Raw genomic sequence first — 19,042 nt, 5'->3', positions numbered from 1 at the left:
TAACGCTGCACTAATGAATAAGACTAACTATTCACTTTAGCTAAAGTTATTAAGTTCGCTAAAGAGTTGGGATGCTGTGTAAGACATAAATAAAGCTCAAATACAAAGGTTTGGACAGCGTTTTGCATGTTTCCTTACTGTAGGGGTCTCTGCCAGCATACAGGGCTCTGACAGGGTACAAGATGACAACTTTGGAATTCTACTAGAAACAGTCGATCATATTTGTCTGTCAAAGCTGAATCCAGGGCAAACTAGGCTAAATTAGCGTTTTTAGCTAGCAGCTACAATAAGCATAAAGGTTACTGTACGGCTATCAATTGTTAACATGACGCTTGTTCTTATACATGTAATACATTTATTACCAACCTGAGAGTTTATCCGCTGGTCATTCGACATGACGAATGACTTCTGAAGTCTTAATTCAGCTCAAGACGCTGTAGATTCCGTCAGTAACGCTATCAGTCTGTAGTTCTATTAATCTGCGCTTGAACCGGAACCGGATGTAAGTCCCAAAAAACTGAATTTTGGAACTGAAATTGAATTGTAGAACTGAAACTGAATGGTGAGAAGTGAATGTGAAATTATTCGAGAGCTGAATTTTTAAAGGATAAAATGCAGTTTCAAACCATAAATTCAATTTCAAATTAGACTAATTCAAATTCAGTTTTCAAAAGCTTTCATTCAAGTTACAATTCAGATTCAATCCGAGTAATTCAAATTCAAATTTAACTTATTCAAATTCAGTTTCTGATGGCACAGATTTCTGCCCATACTCATAGATTACAGTTTAATGCTGACAAATGTACAAGTTTTGGACAGTAAAATGGTGACATTTGCTACTGTGTAGATGTAGGAAATTAGCCCAGAAGTTAAAGGATTCAGAGTTTTACAAGGTAATTGCAAGCATCTTGAAGAAAAGCACACACGTTTAGTAGTGGATGAGGAACATAAAAGACGTAAGGAGTCTTACATTTGCAATCATTACTCAATATAAATTAAATCTGTCAAGCCTCAGCTAAAGATATTGGTCCTGAAATGGATAAAAACATACAAATCTGTGTTCTTTAAATGTAGACAAATACTTGGTCACACCCAAAAAGGTTCAGAGATGGCACAGTTTCCTATGTTATGCACTGTGTCATGTAAAAGGATGAAAAGCACAGGAAATTCCAAGCTATCGAAGTCTGTCTTCTTATTTTACTTTTTTGCTGTGTGCACAATAGCAAACAGAATACTGGCAAGTCTAGTATCAAATATTATGTCTAGTATCAAATAAAATTAAAAGTGTGCATACTCTGTTTCTGTCATTATGAAGACCAAGCACCTGACACAGGGTTTTAGAATTACAGTTAAGCACTCTGCTACTTTGGATTATATCTTTTATTGTGTATAAACATGATAATAACGAGTCTTCTGTCACTGTGAACACTGCTCTCTACTGGCCACATGGCCAAGGAAATGTGTAGCTTTGGATCACATTTCAGGGATTTTTTCAGTGTATGTGAAGAATGTCTAAGTTAATTCTCTATCCCGAACCTACATATGCATACACACATGCATGAATGTGCAAATATATGTATGATCATACACATAAGTGGTTACACCCATATAAAAAAAACAAATCATCAGAATATCTAATACATGAAGTCTAGTCTCATCTTTAAATAAATGGATATAATGTATCCCAGAAGAATAAATAAATAAATGAACGACAGCTCATTTCAGTAAGAATTTTCCACCCGTCTGGTGCAAAATGTCTCAGAGTTTTTCTGCAGTCATGATTAGCTGCTGCTCAGCTCAGACAACAACAGCTGTAAGCCAGTTTAAAGTTTAATGAGGATTCGGTTACACAAGCTCGCTTCAAGCTAGCCTGTAAAAACATAATACACTGTAAAAATGTGCATGTGTGCAGTATGTGTGTATCCACGCACACACACACACACACACACACACACACACACAGACACACACATTAGATTAGAGTCTATGACACTTGGGTCAGTGGGTCAGCGAGGCTAAATTACATAACATCAGAGTTTAATCAGCTCTCATATGCTTACACCTTTGAGAGTCAGAGGTCTGTTTCCTTTTCTAAATTTGAATAAGTGAAAGTCAACTCTGTCACTGTTTAACTGTAACAGTGTGTTCAGCACTGACAGATTCCCAGGTCAGAAAAGGTAATGCAATCTCTGGCCGTGTACATGCCTGACATCTGATGATCCGGCTCACATAGATGTTCTTGTATTTGTGATTAGCAGGCTGTCCAGATAACACAGAATAAAGGAGATTTACAGAACATCATTACAGTCCAAGGCCAAAGGGAGGAGTGGTATGAAGCAGTAATCCTTTTAATAATAATGTTCCTTTTTTAATAGTTGAGGCTATTTGGAGAAAGTATTTGTCCAGCCAAATAACTGCAGTATAAAATCTAAAACTCTTGGGGCCAGATAAATAAGGCTTTCTTTTTTCAGTCTTAACAAAGGAAAGTCCAATGAAAAAGTTTATTAGATGAAGAAGTTTAGGAATGCAATGCATACACATCCACTTAAGATTTCTTATAAACAAGAATTTGTGATATAGAGCACTGTGATTTTATTTCATGACATGAAGTGGTTTGCTGTAGAGTGAACTCAAAGTGTCCTTTTAAATTCTGCTGTTGTGCTGACAGCCAAACATGTCTGTGTAAACAGGTTTACCCAAGGCCAGCTGATGCTAGTGCGCTCTCATTTAATTAGCCTGTGCTAAATCTCTTTAAGGCATGAAATCACCCCCACAGCAATCCGCATAAAATCTCTCCTCCTTACTTGGTTCAGTCAAATCAGCCCGCACGCCCTTGGTCTCTAAAAACACGAGCATCGCCACAACAGTCACACCATGTCCTGCACATCCCCATGCTGAACAAGACAAAGCCCAGAGGACATGCAAATGTGCATGTGCCAATATCCATGTGCCCGTGAAAACTAGTATCTCAACAACACGCTTTTTTTCATACTGAAGGTTCACAGTTTTACAATCAATCTGCCTGAGTTATTCCATCTGTGCTGGCAGGATATTACCATTACAAAAAGATATTCTAACACAGAGGGAAAAACTAAAAAAAGACTTCTGTAACTACTCTGACACGAGGTTGATTCAAATGTTTATCTCAGTGTTGGAATGATTAAAGTTTTCTGAATACTAATAAGTAAAAAATTCTCACTGAACTGCTGCAGCTACAGACTTGTCAATCTCTTAATGTGGCGGTGCAAACCAAATCCAAAGTATAAAGCGCATAAAAAATACAGCAAGAACAATAAAGTATGCTGTTTAATGTTAGAGGATTTAAAGACTTTGGTGGCACGTGCACAGACAGCTATCCTACTTGGAAGCAGCCACTTAGAGATCAGTTAAAAAAGAGGAGGAGGGAGAGAGAGTGGGGGAGGCGAGAAGGTCAGCATCTTGCCAGCTGAGGTGACTAAGACTGGACTCAGAGCTGTGGGAAAAGCAGGACACGGGAGGTTTTGTTAGCAGGGTTTAACTTTATCTGACTGCTACTAAAAGTCCTAGTGCAAAAAGGCTGGAAAAAAGGAGACAGATTCACAGGAGGAGCTGTGTGAAATAATCAGAAGCTCCTGTTGTTGCTGTATTGAGGCATCATGACACAACAGGTCAGTGGCTTACTGTTCTTCAAACCCTTCTTTCAGAAGACACCTGTCAGAGTGGACAGCCCTCTGCAACAGAGGCGGCACACACTCCCAGCCAGCGAGTTCAGGAATCTCACACCACAGGATGCCATCAGTGTGTTTGAGATTGAAAGAGAAGGTAGGTCATTAAGCAAGATTGTTGCGTTTCATATAAGAAACACATTAATATGTAACTTCATCTTAGTGCCATTTAGAGTTAATGAGAGCATATTTCTTTCATGCTATTATCTTCATTCCTCCCACAAACTGATGCACTCTCTAAAATGTTTTTTAAAAAAAAACAAAAAAAAAACAACCTCCCCAGCATTTATATCTGTGTCTGGAGAGTGTCCACTTACCCTGGATGAAGTTCTTAACTTCCTGGGTCAGTGCCCTGAGCTGTCTCTGGGCTGGTTTGAAGAGGGACAGCTGGTAGCTTTCATCATTGGCTCTGGCTGGGACAAGGAGAGGCTTTCACAGGTATTTCACAATTGCCTGATTTTGGTGAAATGACTGTGATTCTGTGGCTCATTAATTTTTTTTTTTTTTTTTTAAAATAACATCACTTCTATTTAATCACGGTCTTCCAGGAGGCCATGACTCAGCATGTCCCAGACAGCTCCACTGTGCACATCCATGTGCTGTCTGTGCACCGCCACTGTCGCCAGCAGGGAAAGGGCTCCATCATCTTGTGGCGCTACTTGCAGTACGTGAGCTGCATGCCGGGCCTCCGTCGAGCTCTGCTGATCTGTGAGGATTTCCTCGTGCCCTTCTACCTCAAGGCTGGCTTCAAGGAGATAGGGCCATCAGCCATCACAGTATCTAACATGCACTTCCAAGAGATGGAGTACACTCTATGTGGACAGGCTTACGCACGGCGGAACAGCGACTGCTAGTCCTTCAATCCTTACCCTCCACTCTCCACTCCACTTATTTCTAACATGGACTCTTGTTAAGCACAAAATACTGCAGCCAGAGAAAAGAGGACGTGAGTATAGCCTAATGCGTCCCCTGATCCACTGAACATGGAGTGCAGTCTGTGTTAAGGCCTGAGAGGAACAACAGTGGATTTAGGTGCTCAAGCAATAAAATGAACCTGTTGCTTTTCTCAGTTATCTATTTATCTAGTCTTCTGTCACTTGTACAATAAATTAACATTGTTTTAGTTTTTTATAGAAGGCAATTACTGTAAACAACATCTCAGTGTAAATAAAGTTCTATTTTTATAAACCATACAAATCCAAGCTGTAATACAATTCCATAGCTTGTTGCGGTTTTGTTTGAATTCTTATGGGTTTAAATACTTTAAAGCAATCTCCATCATGTGCTCAAGCAGGAGAGGCAGACATTTTCATTTTGTAGATTTTTTTTTACTTTTCTTTTCAAATACATGTGAGTAGACAGGTAGCTAAAACACTACCGTGTTCAAAACAGTAATCACTTCTTGAGAAGCAATAAACGAAAAAAAAAAAAAGAGAGATAACATTCGAGTGCTCAGCATAATGTAACAAAAATATGGCAGTAGTTGGTACATTTATCAACAAGGCACCAAAGGTATCAATATCTGATTTTTGTCCCTGCTTTTGTATGAGGTCGCCTGGATAATAATATTAATAAATCTTTTGCCTGGAGGGTGAATGTACAAAAAAAAGGGAAAAAAAATCTTCATTGTTCCAGCGCTGGCTTTTCTCATTTCTGCAGAAGGACAGCTAGGTGTTTTGATGAGGTTCACAAGTGCCTTAGCTTTGTTTCACTGGACAGTGAAGGAGTGATGATGAAAATAAGTCCTTATGATGAGTGGTATGGGTATTCATATTGAGTAAAATAACACAAGCATATTATCATAGTCCACATAGAAGAGGGAGGAAATCCCCCAGCCAGTCCGTGTCTTTTGACCTGATGATTCCTGCAGTGCTCACACTTCAGTGGAGGTGAGCATTGAGGTCATACTTCTCACAGAACTTGTCTGTAAAGGGTATGCAGGTGAGCAACTCGCACCATTCACACTTGATTGGGTAGACGTAGAAGAGCACCACGAGGCCTGAAAAGAGTCCAACAAACACCAGCAGGAAGATGATAATCTGGCATCGTTTGCGGTACATGTCCATGCGGCCAAAGCTGACATAGGGTAGGAAGGCGAAGGACAGGAAGAAGCCAGAGATGAAGCCAGAAATGTGGGCAAAATTGTCGATCCAGGGCAGCAACCCAAAGGCAAAGAGGAAGAGCACCACACACAGCAGCTTGGTGAAGGCCCTCCAGGGCTGGGCCAGGATCTGCCAGCACTGAAACAGCTCCACAAACAGGCAGGCCAGAATCCCAAACTGCGAGCCAGCTGGACCCACCTGAGACAAAGACAGCATCGAGAGGGACACAGGCTTGAGAAAACACAATGAGCTGTTCAGTCTTTTATATCTGATCAATATTACTTGTCATTTTGTGAAAAGTATTGTGTCTAGCTGGTGATCACCTCTGCTCTGTAGGGCAGGAAAATGGCTGAAGCTAAGTTGCCAGTGATGCCACTGAGTATGTAAATGATTGAGATGCGCAACCAGCCTGCCAGCTTCTCCAGATCCCTCAGGATGGTCATCTGGAAAGCCACCGACACCAGGCAGTGAAGGATTCTGGGAGGACAGACAATGACAAAAAGTTCATATGTGTGACGAGTGTGATGTGTGAGTGAATGTGGGTGAAAAGCCGCACGTGTTGGGAAGATAATCCCTCTGTGTTGATGAGGCAAGCCCCTCAAGAGCCGAGTGGGAATGACTTTGCTCAACAGCAAAATCAGCCTCCATCTCACTGAAGCTTAATGAGTTCGTGTAGCGAGGGCACTTTGTTTAATTACCCAGGAGAGAGATAAGAGACTGAATAAAGATGAAGCACTTCTTAAGGTCAGCTCTTTGTGCTGCCTGACTGACAGGTCTAAACTACACCAAAGAGAAACTGACAGTCTGATATATACTGTGAATAACTGCAAGTAATGAATATGTGGAACACATGGTAAACAGCTGGAGTAACTTTAGCCAACTGCATATGAGCCACTGCTGGTTTGTCTGATAAGAAGATTCCCCCTATCTCTCTAATGATATTATATTATAATAACATTATTATATATACACTTTTAAAGGGGAATAAAGACAGAGAACAATTAAATCCCCCCAACAATGGAGGGGAGAACAGAGCTCCCCTTGAATTTGTATTGCACAAATGTGCTGGTTTAAAAGAAAAATATGTACAAAAAAAGGAAATTCCTGAATGCTGCAGTGTTATAGGATGTGCTACCAACAGGGTAATGAACCCAGAACTGCCAAACCAAAGAACATTTGCAGGAGTCAAATGTGGCAACGACAAGTGAAGCATCAGCAAGAAGAATCAGAAAACCTGACACTTATCTGCCTATTCATGCAGCGCGCACTCCTGTCACTATCTGACACGTCAAATATTAAAATGTCAGTTTGGGCAACTGTATTTATATCTAACACATTATTGTGGAATATTTAGTTGTTCAGCAAACTAAGGAACATTATTATTCACTAATTGCTTTACAGTTCAGTCACACATAAGTAAAAATTGCCGGTTGCAGGTAGAGCATGCACCACTCTCGCCTATGGGTGACCACTTGCAATTGCAAGGTAAACGAACACGTCACATGTCAGTTTAAAATCTTTTTGTGTTTACTTTACAAAACGGAAATAAACTACCCACAAGTTCTTAATTTTTATGTATTCCAGAGAAGCCATTTGCTAACAAGTGGCATTATGATATTACAGAGGATTTCCTGGAAATTCATCTTCATTTTTCCAAGCACAGGAACTTGGACTGGTAATATTATTACTTACGTTATGTGACTGCATTTATGTAATAATGAAAGATGCATTCATTTGTGAAGTTTGTTGTGCCAAAAACCCACATAAGTATGAAAAACTTTATGATATTATTATTATATGCATATTATCTTATTTTCTGCAATATTCCAAAAAGTCTAGAGCACAGTTAAACCAATAAATGTAATATAATTTAAAAAATGAAAAAGTCATCCCTGCAGTACTCAGGTGCATATACAATCAACTAGCCAACATTATTTCGACACTTCTTAACTGGCATATACTCCCATTCAGTGTGTATTTTTTTAATAAACAAACAGGAACCGACCACATATAACCCATTGTCTGTAAAGGCACTATTTTTCCTCACCTCCTTTTGTTGTCTTCTATTACCCATCTATTCATCTTTCATATATGTGTTGAGGATGCCTCTGTATTTGATTTGTTGTGATACGAGGACATATTGACACCAAGAGTTCATTTCCTTGTGTGTGGCAAACATCTTGGGCGGATAAACCTGCCTGATTCAGATCTTTTAATCATTACTGTCTTCGCTGCTTGGTGCTAACACAGACCCTGACGTGGACCATTTCCACTGTCTGATAAGAAGAACAGGTCTTTTTAATTGTCCCTCTGGTTGGTGAAATTAGTTATTATTATTATTATTTTCTTTTTGTTTAATCCAGCTCATGTTAGAAGTTGTCTTGAAACAATAACTAAACACCACAAAACCTGTTAAAACTTTCCAACTATTACTTTTAGTAGTGCTTGATTCTTTTGCCAGGTAGAACGCTGAATGAGCAGCTACTGCCAGCGACTGACTCACCCAGCATGCAGGAAGAGTGAGAGCCAGAGCCTGTAAAACTGATCTGGGACCTCAGGGTTGAGGAAAGGCAACAGTCCACACACATCGTCCATGCAGTGTACCTAAAGAAAGGGCAGAACACGGTGTCATGACATAATAACATTACACAGTTATAATAAGAAACCAAAACAAAGAATGGAAAAACTGGAAAGACACCTACACACTTCCTTAAACATTAAAAAAACCCACATTTTTCCAATCAGTACTAATTCTTTTTCTTTTTTCTGTAATAAACAGAGTTGCTTACTTGAGAGCAAAGAGTAGCCTCCTCATGAAAGTAGCCCTTCATGAAGTCACAATATTCCCGGGATGTAATTTCACACCTTGAAGAAAGCAAACGGCATGTGTTTAGCAAGTGAATTAAGTGGTTATTCATCCAGGGTGCAATTTATTTGGAATAAATGTTTCCCTCCTCACCTCCCTTTGGTTCCAATGCAGCAGGGTCGGCCTGTGATGGTACAGTCTATATGAGGCAGGTTGGTATGGTTCCCTGTGTTGTACCTGGTACAAACCTAAAAGCCAGAGCAAAAGAAAACAACAGTCAATTTATCCTGCTTATATCCAAGGCAAAAATTTTAAAATAAAACAGAATTAATTCGGTAGTGTAAATTATTTTTTTAAAAATCAGCTGCACCAAAAACAAGCATTTTTTATACTGAGAATAGTATAAAAGTAGCAGGGAGAAAGATGATAACACTGCTAAATTGCAAATGATCTAAATTTCTGTGTTTTGAGGTATAACATAAATGTTAGAAAGGTATCAGGATGTACCAGTTGTAGCAATAAATGTGAGATTTAAAAAACTCTTTTAATGCATTTAATTGATCCTTAGTAGTGGAACAGTGGGTGGTTGCCCTGCAGCGCTGAGGGTACCAGCTCCCCGAGAAAACCGGCACAAACACAGGGACAACATGCAAACGCCACACAGGAGGGCCTGGCTCTAGATTTAAATCCTGGACTCTCTTGAGAAAAATCACAATCTGATCTATCCTTCTTCTGTTTGGGCCTCAAAACCAAGGGGCGTTTCAGCGTACTCACTGGCCACTTGGTGATGTCATCAGGCCATTCATGAGGCGACACTGAGGCTGGCTCTAGACATATCCTGGAAGCACAGACGGTATAGCAGCACAGTGTCGTTATCATTAAATAAACACTGCAAGCTTTAAAAACTGAAACTACTAGCGCGCCTTACCTGGGATCCTGATGGCACACTGAACCGTACCGTCTGTCTTTACCATTTAACTTGGGAGTGCTGGGATGCCCTGGCCATTTCACCCACACAGCCAGAGTACTCTGAAAACAAGAAATCAACATTGCCCACGGCTTCTCATTGATGCAGAACTGCAAATGTCAAGGATCCCAAAATAAATGGTTGTTTACCGACCGAGCATTCCTCCTCTGTGGTTTGGACGCAGCCTGAGCGATCGTTGCGCACACAGCAGGCAGAGTTTTTTTCGATGTTCCTCTTTTCCCTGATGAGATCATGCACTTGCTGGTCTTGACGCATGCATGGAGAGTATTTGGCCCCCAAGTGGATCAGGGCTTCCTAAAAATGAATGGATAAAGGTATAAAGGTATAAAATTTAATAATTTGCTGATATTTATGCATGAACTCTAAAATTTAAAAAAAGAGAACACAATTACAAAAAAAAAAAAAAAACTGAATCAAAGACAGCTTACCGAACTGGGCCCAATCCAAAAGTTCTCCTGCTGTACAAACTTGACATTTTCATACACACCTTTGTTTCTTAAAACCTGAATTATCACACACAAAAATAGAAAGGTTACACATTATTGAAAGATGAAAATTGCCAAGGCGTCAATGCATATACATCCCCCATCTGAGCCTGGACTCACAGAATCAACCGTCTCATGCTGGGAGAAGCCTGGAGGTGCAAAACCATAGATGGACACAGCCAAGATAGTGATGAGCAAATGGACAAAGGTGATCCAGTATGTAAAAAAAGGCCTAGAAGAGACAAAGAACATGTTTAATAAGCAGCAGCTAGACATCCATCAACATCACCCACTGTGGGGTGGAACTGCTCAATACTGAGATGTTTTGTACCTGTGGTCATCCATATCCTCTATTTGTCTCTTGACGTAGCTGTCAATGCGCTTGCGGTAGGTGCGGTTTGTGAGCTTCCCCACCATGCCCAAGCCATAAGGCCGTTTCTCTCGGGCAAAAAGCTTCTTGACAGGAACAACAATACGCTGCCCACGCCGCTGTCCGTGAACACTCACGACCTCCTGCCGCAAGGGCACCTTTGGTGGTCCAGGAGTTCCTTCTTTGGCTTTACGCCACCCTCGCTCCAGAGGTCTGAAATAAAAGGGAGAAGTATGTCCTCATCAGATAGTGCATTGTCTTTTAGAACAAATTTCCAACTTGTGATAATGTCAGACAACATCGCCAACCAGAATCACAAACCTACACTGGTCGCCTGTCAGTTTATATATTGCTTTTTATATTATCTATTATATTTTGATTCCACAGAAACACTGGTCTAAACTAACACTACTGTCTGACTCATATCTTTTGCACTTTTCATGAGAAAACTGCTTTCCAGGAATGAAGATTCATGTTAAAATTATCAGCACGGCCTCACTGACAAACCCCGTGGCAACTCACAGCATGAGATGACTTCTTTCCAGCTCCGTCTTATCTAGGGCGCTGCCTGTCAGCTCCGTCTCATCCTTCTTGCTGCTGGGCTCGGCCTCCTTCACGGCTGCCTCAGACGGTGACTCAAAGACTTCGTCTGCGTATGTGGACAACTCCTCGTGCATCAAAATATCCTACAAAGAAGACGGCGATTAGGGGCTTTGAAACACAAACAAGAATATTGTTATTTGTTCCGTCTTACTCTAGCAAAGAAGGATGTGTCCAATTCATCAGGAAAGTCAACCACATCTTCCTCCATGAAGCTTGCGGGGGTGAAGCTTCGTCTTTGAGCTCGTCTTAGAGTGCTCTCCCGTAATGAGCGCCCCTGAGAAATATCATCAAAATCAGTGAACCAGCATGAATAAAGCCCACATGCAAAAGTGTTTTACTCTTTATTGTACAGTATTAATGCTCATTTTTATAAAGACTGCATGTTTTTGAATGTAATCTATTTATTGGATCCCTCTCTCCCACCTTGACCAGCGCTGCTGCAGCCCTGAAACTCATCTTTGCCACAGACTCCCTCTTACGTCGGCGAGGCAGCCGATTAAGACCTGAGCGGGAGCTGGTGAAGGAGCAAATCGAAGCAGCTCCAGGGGTGATGGGGGTCTGGGGCACGCTGTAACCATCCACCTCCTCCACCATGCGGAATGCTCTTCCTCGCGCCAGTGGGTCCACAATCTGGAGATCAGTGGATCAACAAGTTAGGCAGATCCCACAAGAATGTTTTACCTTAGATATTAGATACATGTTTTAAAAAAGTTGTCAGGATGAAGTTCCCCTCTTTAATTAAGGCCATAAATACCTGTGTTTTTTCATTTTTCCATCGAAATTACACATTTAATTGCAATCACAAACAAAATAAACAGTGTGACACCCGCTAGAGAAGTTTTTATTGCACTTACACAGTAATGTCTTTTGAGTAGTGTTATGTTCATGTCCCCTCTGCTAAATTAGAGATCAGTTTGGCTTTTTTAAACATGTAGTGTCAAAGTGTCCCTTTACCTTTTGCATGCCATGTTGTGAGGAGGGGACATAGAGAGGAGGTGGAGTCTCCGTGCTGGTCAAGGAGATGTTGTCCTGGCTGGGCAGGTCCATCTCTCGGATCACCTGTGGTTTCAGCTTTCCATAGCGCAGGCTGCAGTGGCGCAAACTCTTCCTCTGCCATCTCTGAGTGGCATCTCCATCCTTGCTGACTCCAAACCAGTCCGCCGTTCCCCTTAAAACCACAAACACCAACTTTTCAGCTTCATTTCCCGCAGAGATATTAAATTCACCTACCTTGCTAAAGAAAGACAGAGTGAGAGAACCTTGCAATATATAGGAGTTGGTCGGCAAACATGCAAGGCACTGATAAGACAACACCTCCCACGGTGTAAAAAAGGTGCCCTAGATAGTGTAAGTAATGGGCACAGGAGAGGGAACAAGTCTAGGCATGTACTGCATATGTCCAGATACACTGGGAAAGACACACATTTACACACTCCAAATATTTATGCGCAGTGTAGTCACGCACTTTTAGGAACTAGTTCAGTTTTGAGGCGCCAAATAAAATCCAACATACTAAGCTTTCCTAATCTTAACTGACACCAGCAGACAGCAAATCCCATTAAACACACAATAAGGATGCTTTTTAAGTTTTATTTGTGTCCCACTCTGCACACCGGCACATTCCGGTAACCCTTGATGTATACACATGCAATCATGTTGTTTAAGTTGAAGCCTAATAAGTACCAGAGCAAACAATGTTACAGCTCCCCGAGGCCAGGAAGTGGAAGCATTCTTCAAAGGAAAATTCAGGCCAGCTAGCTGTTTCTGCACTAATTGCCAGCTGCAGAGTGAAGGCTCGGTGGAAATTTGATGGTGTTTATGTATCCTTAAGCTCGCCCTTTCCTTAAGACGATATACTATCTGTGTGACCCTTAGTTCTTAAAGCATATGCCGGTGATAGGACTGCGTGATATTTAAGCACAGACTTTGAGAGCCTTTTATTGCGTCAGCTTGGCTTCCGTGATTATGCCTGGTCATTGTCACTGCCCAGGAACATACTCTGTAATCTAAAGAGGCCATCAAATCTGGTATGCCATCCTTAAAATGCTGGTTCACTAATGAGCACCGCTCAAAGACAACATATACATCTTGTGATTTGTTTGGCAGATGTGTAGGGAAATGAGCGATCCCTCCCAGTGCCATTATTGGCCATTACTACAACATTTGTTTGTAACAGTAACAGGAAAATAACAGCTTTTGGTTTTGCATGCCCTTCTGACTCATTTATAAAGAAGTCTTTGTGGTGATGACATGACGCACGGATGCAACATCCAGTGACTAAAAGAGAAATGGTTTCCTGTGATTTGGATCTCGGGCGATTCAGTCAGCTGGGTTGATACCGATCAAATGTCTAAGGCTGCATTAAAAGTATCAAGCCAATATATTATAATAGTGAACTCAGTAATTACAGATCTCTAGCCTCATTCTGAACCAAACACATCCTGGCGTACCTGAGCAGAGTTCTGGAGAGAGAGTGGTGTTTCCTGGTGCTGCGCCGTGCAGCCCGCTGCCCCTTAACGGGCACTGTGTTAATCCGCTCAAAGTGAACCCTCCTGCTGCTGTGACCAGGCAGAGCAGGACCACGAGGTGGCGAGAAGGGACAAGAAAGGGGAAGAAGAAAAGAGAAAAGACAACAACAGGCAATGAAAAGGAAATGTGCAGCTGGATAGCGCTGTAGCAGCCATGCGGAGAGAGAAAAGCAGATTGTTATGTAAAGGTTTTCATTTAGTTCCCAAATTAGCAGAGGACATCAAGATGTTAATGGGAAGCAGTTAGGAAATTTGGAAAAAGGTAAGGGAGGGGAAGTTACTTTTTAACATGCCACCATCCACTATTTAACTATAGCCAACAAGGTGTAGGCTAAAGCTTCACTGCATGCTACCCTGCTGAGGAGATGTTAAGTTCTTAAAGTTAAAATTTTAAAGCTTCCTTAAGTGTTAATCCTAAACCTGCATATTGTGGGTGATGGCAATAAAAAAACCAAAAACAGGTGTTTTACCTCTTAATGGTCTGAGTGATGGACGACTGGCGTTGCAAGACAGGCCGCCGGGTGTCAAAGACATCGCGGGGTGGGGACTGGAGGTGAGAGGGCTCGACTGGCATGCTGATACTGCGCAGAAAACCCTGTCTCTTCACCGGCTGCAGAGGAGAGGATTCATTGGAAAAGTGTTAACACATGCCGTGACATAAATGACAACAGTGACAAAAAGTAAGGGAAAGAGCACCTGAACAAATGTGGGAGGCTCGTCTAGTGACATCTGAGTCGTGGGAATGTCCAGCCTGAGCCAGGGAGGCTTCTTCCTCTGCAGGCTGCTGGTGCTTTCCCGCTGTGGTTCAGCCATGTTCTCTGTCCCACCCCAGGCCTGCCAGCTATGCACACAGAGAAGGAGCAGATGGCATTAATATAATGAGCCTCAATGTATTAAATGCAATTAACAGAAATACCACAGGGCCACAATGCACATGTGTTTTCTGCTGTAAACACGGTGATCACAATGATTTTGAGTTGCAGAAGTGCTTCACAAGAGGGTGCTAAGGCCCCTTATTTGATTCAAGCATGGGCGTTCACACAGTTTGACACAGTTCTGGTTATTAGACAGTAAAATGGAAACCACTGAGAATAGTCTCTCCTTCCTTAAAACAGATCATGTCAAATCTTTTTTTTTAAAGCAATAAATATCTTTTTCGGAGTGAGGAAGTTAGCAGGTTTCAACATAATCCCTTAATTCTACAGTTAAAAATCAAACGTAATCCTTCTTTGCGGTTAAAAGCAGCTCTACAAGAGACTAATGACTAAGTTGCGCTCCCACGACGAGGCCCGCGGACCACAGGAGGCGCACAGTATACGTCAGCATCAGACAGCCCCGTCTGTAGCTGCAGCCTTGTTATCACCAGCCTTTCCTTTAATTGTCCCATCATCTAACTTCACTTCTCTGGGCATGTTTTCTATTATTTTCCTAATTCCCATGAAAATCTGCACTCTTTAACCCCCTGTTCTCTACTCATTTGCACTTCCAAAGATCAAGCACTACCCTATGAATTTTTTTGTACTCATTTATCATTGATTAAATCAGCCGTTCAGTCAGCAGTTTGGAGGAATGAACAAAATAACTGACTGCCTGTCTTTAAAGTGGAAACGTGTGAACCTGTGAAACTATAGAGCGGTTAAAAAAACTCAAATAGATCTGATAAGTCCCTTCCCTGTCCTTGTGCAAGCTCTGATTGGGCTTCTCATGAGGTTAAAATGCCTCACATGACTGTTTCCACAATGGCAGTTTTCATTTTTTTAAAATCACATCAGGGGTTTTGACTCAAGCTTTCATCAGCCACACTGGGTCACGTCCTCACTTCTCTTTTTACAGCTCAAGCGTCTTAAAAAAATATCCACGCCTTCTAGTGACCACATCTGCTCCACATTGCCAGTTTAATGCACCACAGGCTTCTGTTTCAAGCCCAAGTGATGATGGGAAGTGTTGTCAGTGGATCTCAGCAGAGCTGGAAGGAAAGGCTCACAATGAGGCCAGCAGGGTCATCGCCAGTGTGTTAACATTTAAACATGGCTGACCTCTTCTTGACAGATATTTCTTAATTTGCAAGCTCATAAAAGGGCACCGGTATAATTGCTGTGTTACATGCTGACATTTCTCCCACTGCAATGCTGTGAAAGTGCTACTTGAAGCAGAAAATCTAGATGGGATCTTTATAATACAATAGCATACACTTAAGGGTGTTACACTGGGGGTTTATCTGTCATTCACTCTCCCTGTGGAACATTTTGGACTCATGCACCTATTAGGTGTTTATCCCAACTGCTGTTTGACCTTGAGTGACACTTCCTGATACCAGATTATCACCGCAGACTGGACTAAAGCCGGCTGGTGATGAGTCACAAACGGATTGATGAGTAGAGCGATGACAGCATGCAAAATATATTTACGTTTTTATTATTCTCAACTTTGTCCCATATATTTGGCCTCCGGTGACTTCACTTATGTTTAATCTGTTTAATCTACATGTAAATCCACTGAAGAACAATCACAGTCTTCATCTTTGTCATTGCCCAGCCACTAACATTTGGATAATACAAGTGTGACACCAGTCACACACTCACTGTTGCAACAACAGCCATCTCTCTTGCCCTGAGCTAGAATATCCAACATTTAATTACTTTTGCCATTAGTTCAAACAGCGGGGCTCCTGATATAGAGCAGATCAGCAAAGGGAGGGAGGAGGGAGCATCTGCTTCAGGGTTGCAGACAGGCATAAACTGGGACTGAACTGAAGCACCCAGAAGCTAATTTTGATTTATGCTTAATCTGTTTTGATTGCTTTGGCTTGGGCCACTCCTACTTTAACTCATTTTGCCCTGAATGCCATGTTGATGGTGCTTTGACTTCAGAAAATAAAGGAGGGTTAGGTGGAATCAGACTAATTTACTCTTATTGTTTCAACGCTAAGCTTTCCTCCTGCTTTAGGCTCCTTTCTTGCCTTCTGCATTCCACTCATCTCATCTGTATTTGCATAAGTGATTGTCATTTACAGGCAATTACAAGTTTCATTTTATTTAAACAATTTTTTAGATTATGTAAATGACGTCAGAGAGAAAATCTGACAGCTGAAAGAGATGTTGTGTATATCTCGCAGAGCAGGAACAGCAAGAATGGTAAGGACTGTGTCCCAATCATGCCAAATCTGTAAAAGTAGTCTTGCTGGAGATGCCAGTATAACCTGATGGGGCAGGATTAATGCAGCCATATGCTACTGTTATAATTTTCCATTAGTCTACTGGTCAGTGGGCTGCAAGGGCGTTTGGTCAAATCCCAATGTGAACTTCTAAATTTTAACAGACAGACAAGCCAAGTGCCTTGGAAGTCTGTTTCTGTCTTTCTCTCCCGTCTCTCTCAAAAATCAACATTGCAGCTGACCTGGCATGGGCCCGCAACTCGTGTCTGTGGAGGAGTTTAGCTGGAACAGTGGGTATAGTCATTGCTGAGTTGCACCAACACACGTTTCACAGTGAAAAAATATAAATCGCTGCAAGGAAAAGGTCAGATTCAAGGCTGGTCCCTGTCTGAGGAAGACTGGACATCACAGGCAGGATGTCCTTCAGGAGCAGATATCCTTAGGGGAAGAGGAGTTAAACTCTGTCTTTGGCACTTATTCAGAGTGCTGGATTATCCTTTCCTCAACATTGCACTGTTATCTGCAATCACTTGGGGAATCAAGGCTAAATCGCACCCGAATGTCTACTATGAAGGTGACTGTGCTTTTTTTTTTTCTCGTGGTGTATGGCAACAATTTCAAGTGTCTGTTTACATTCCCACTGCTGATTGATGTGTGCATACCACAACCACCATGATTAAATCTACTTTTTTTTAAAATTTCCAAACGATTTGTTTTGACTTCAAGATTCACATCTAAAGCGGGAAAGGGAAAACACCCACATCCATAAATTAGGACTGCGCCTCGCAAGACTGGCTCCCTGCCGTCAGCTGGTCCTTGTAAGAAACTAACACTTCCTACTCAATCACGAGATCCACGACAGCGTGGATTGTTTTTCATTCTGCCTCTCCAGGACACATTAGGCAGCAGAAGACAGACAGGCGAACAAAACACAGAGATCAAGCTGACATCTCTCCAGGTGCAGGGACGTCCAAAGGGCCATAATGAGTGGGGCTGACAAGCATAACCGGAGCTCTTATTCTCTGTCTGGGAAGCTGCGTTATAGTCTGCATACAAACTCAAGCCCAGTGAAGTTTTCCATGCCATCATTTAATGTAATCACTTGGGAAATGGTCTTCAGTCATGCACATAAAGACATTAGCTTATGACAACAGAGGCCCAGCTGTCACAGGTGAGGCTTAAAGTCAAATAGAAGACGAGCTTGGAGGATGAAGCTCTAAGTGCTACCTCGGACACTTTCAGGAGGCAAGAGAGAGAAAAAGCTTCTCTCAGACGGAGGCCGTGCTATTTTTCTCTGCAACATATCAGTTTTTGTCCAGCAGCTTGTATGCCTCAAATATGTGAAGCACCTTGGATAAGCGCATAGCCCTTGTGTTTTACATGCCTCTCATAAATAAAATAGTAATCTGGCTGTGACCTCCTTTATATCAGAGACATTGCCTTTTCCACACACGCCTGCTTCACGATCTACAGCTCTCAGTCAGTCGCTTACATGACATTTTCATCACCATTAACATTACAACAACATTTTTTTCCGGTACAAATGACTTATCGAGGTATTTACCAAGGGTATGAAACTCTACTATATCAGTTGTTTTATATCAAATTAACGAATCAAACATTTCTGAGATAATTAGCCCAAAGACGCATTTGTACAGTCTTGGAATCTTCTCCATCCGGGGTCATTTATAATCTCAGTGAATGCCATACCCACATTCCACAAGAGCTCTGGTAGAAATTAAGCCAAGCTAAAATGGCAGCGCCAAAAACCACATGAAGTCTAACAATTATGGACAGGAGCTGGCTGGTTTTCCGGGTACTGTGTGTGCTCTGCTGCTATGTGCTGCTCTACAGGAGGCAGACTGGCTGCAACCACACTTCGGGTGGCTGAGAGAGCTGTGTCACTGAGGCTGACAGAACCTAAGGTGGCTGGCCAAGTAGGGTCCTGCTTGTTCCCAGCATGGCTTGTACATCCAAGGTTTACGTTGGAAAGGAAGAAAGGCTGGATAGGAAGGATGGATGAACTGGTTAATCTGAGGAGTGAAAAATCGAGATACCTGATTCATGAAAGCACCAGTGCTTCCTGGCCTCGGGCATTCATTCCTCCATCGATACTCTTTTTTTTTTCGTTTTAATTTCTGCAGTTCCTGCGGTCGCTTTCTCACTAAAGCCAAGCTTTAAATTAGCACTCATGCATTACCTAAACATTCTTGCTTGATGGATTTTTTGACATTTGCATGTAATCTATGCAGATTCCAGGCAGACTAACAGGTTAGGGACACAATGAACAAACAGGTTATAT

At 41.8% G+C, this 19,042-nt stretch overlaps 2 protein-coding genes across 5 annotated transcripts in view; one reads left to right on the top strand and one right to left on the bottom strand.

The window, feature by feature from the left end:
• The first annotated feature begins 778 nt into the window (after positions 1-778).
• On the top strand, positions 779-5,384 carry aanat2 (arylalkylamine N-acetyltransferase 2). Its single transcript, XM_003442194.5, has 3 exons — positions 779-3,801; positions 3,988-4,142; positions 4,253-5,384. Exons 1-3 carry the CDS (start codon positions 3,636-3,638, stop codon positions 4,556-4,558), a joined length of 627 nt encoding a protein of 208 aa, XP_003442242.1. The 5' UTR covers positions 779-3,635; the 3' UTR covers positions 4,559-5,384.
• The window catches only part of rhbdf1a (rhomboid 5 homolog 1a (Drosophila)), a 29,187-nt gene continuing 15,415 nt past the window's right edge, over positions 5,271-19,042 (bottom strand). For 2 of the 4 annotated variants that reach the window (XM_005468775.4, XM_005468773.4), the window contains exons 2-19: positions 14,283-14,427; positions 14,057-14,196; positions 13,509-13,616; positions 12,013-12,226; positions 11,482-11,688; positions 11,210-11,332; positions 10,978-11,141; positions 10,417-10,668; positions 10,206-10,317; positions 10,029-10,103; positions 9,733-9,894; positions 9,541-9,641; positions 9,387-9,450; positions 8,766-8,860; positions 8,596-8,671; positions 8,310-8,410; positions 6,130-6,283; positions 5,271-6,004 (exon numbers count right to left, since the gene is read on the bottom strand). In XM_005468775.4, the coding sequence (XP_005468832.1) occupies positions 5,585-6,004; positions 6,130-6,283; positions 8,310-8,410; positions 8,596-8,671; positions 8,766-8,860; positions 9,387-9,450; positions 9,541-9,641; positions 9,733-9,894; positions 10,029-10,103; positions 10,206-10,317; positions 10,417-10,668; positions 10,978-11,141; positions 11,210-11,332; positions 11,482-11,688; positions 12,013-12,226; positions 13,509-13,616; positions 14,057-14,196; positions 14,283-14,399 (2,685 nt within the window). In that variant the 5' untranslated portion in view covers positions 14,400-14,427 and the 3' untranslated portion in view covers positions 5,271-5,584. The remainder of the gene's footprint in view (positions 6,005-6,129; positions 6,284-8,309; positions 8,411-8,595; positions 8,672-8,765; positions 8,861-9,386; positions 9,451-9,540; positions 9,642-9,732; positions 9,895-10,028; positions 10,104-10,205; positions 10,318-10,416; positions 10,669-10,977; positions 11,142-11,209; positions 11,333-11,481; positions 11,689-12,012; positions 12,227-13,508; positions 13,617-14,056; positions 14,197-14,282; positions 14,428-19,042) is intronic. The other 2 variants (XM_005468774.4, XM_003442070.5) reach the window with 2 other exon arrangements.

This window comes from Oreochromis niloticus, linkage group LG4, assembly GCF_001858045.2.
Source record: "Oreochromis niloticus isolate F11D_XX linkage group LG4, O_niloticus_UMD_NMBU, whole genome shotgun sequence".
Classification (NCBI taxonomy): domain Eukaryota; kingdom Metazoa; phylum Chordata; class Actinopteri; order Cichliformes; family Cichlidae; genus Oreochromis; species Oreochromis niloticus.
This window is presented reverse-complemented; position numbering and strand designations above follow the sequence as displayed.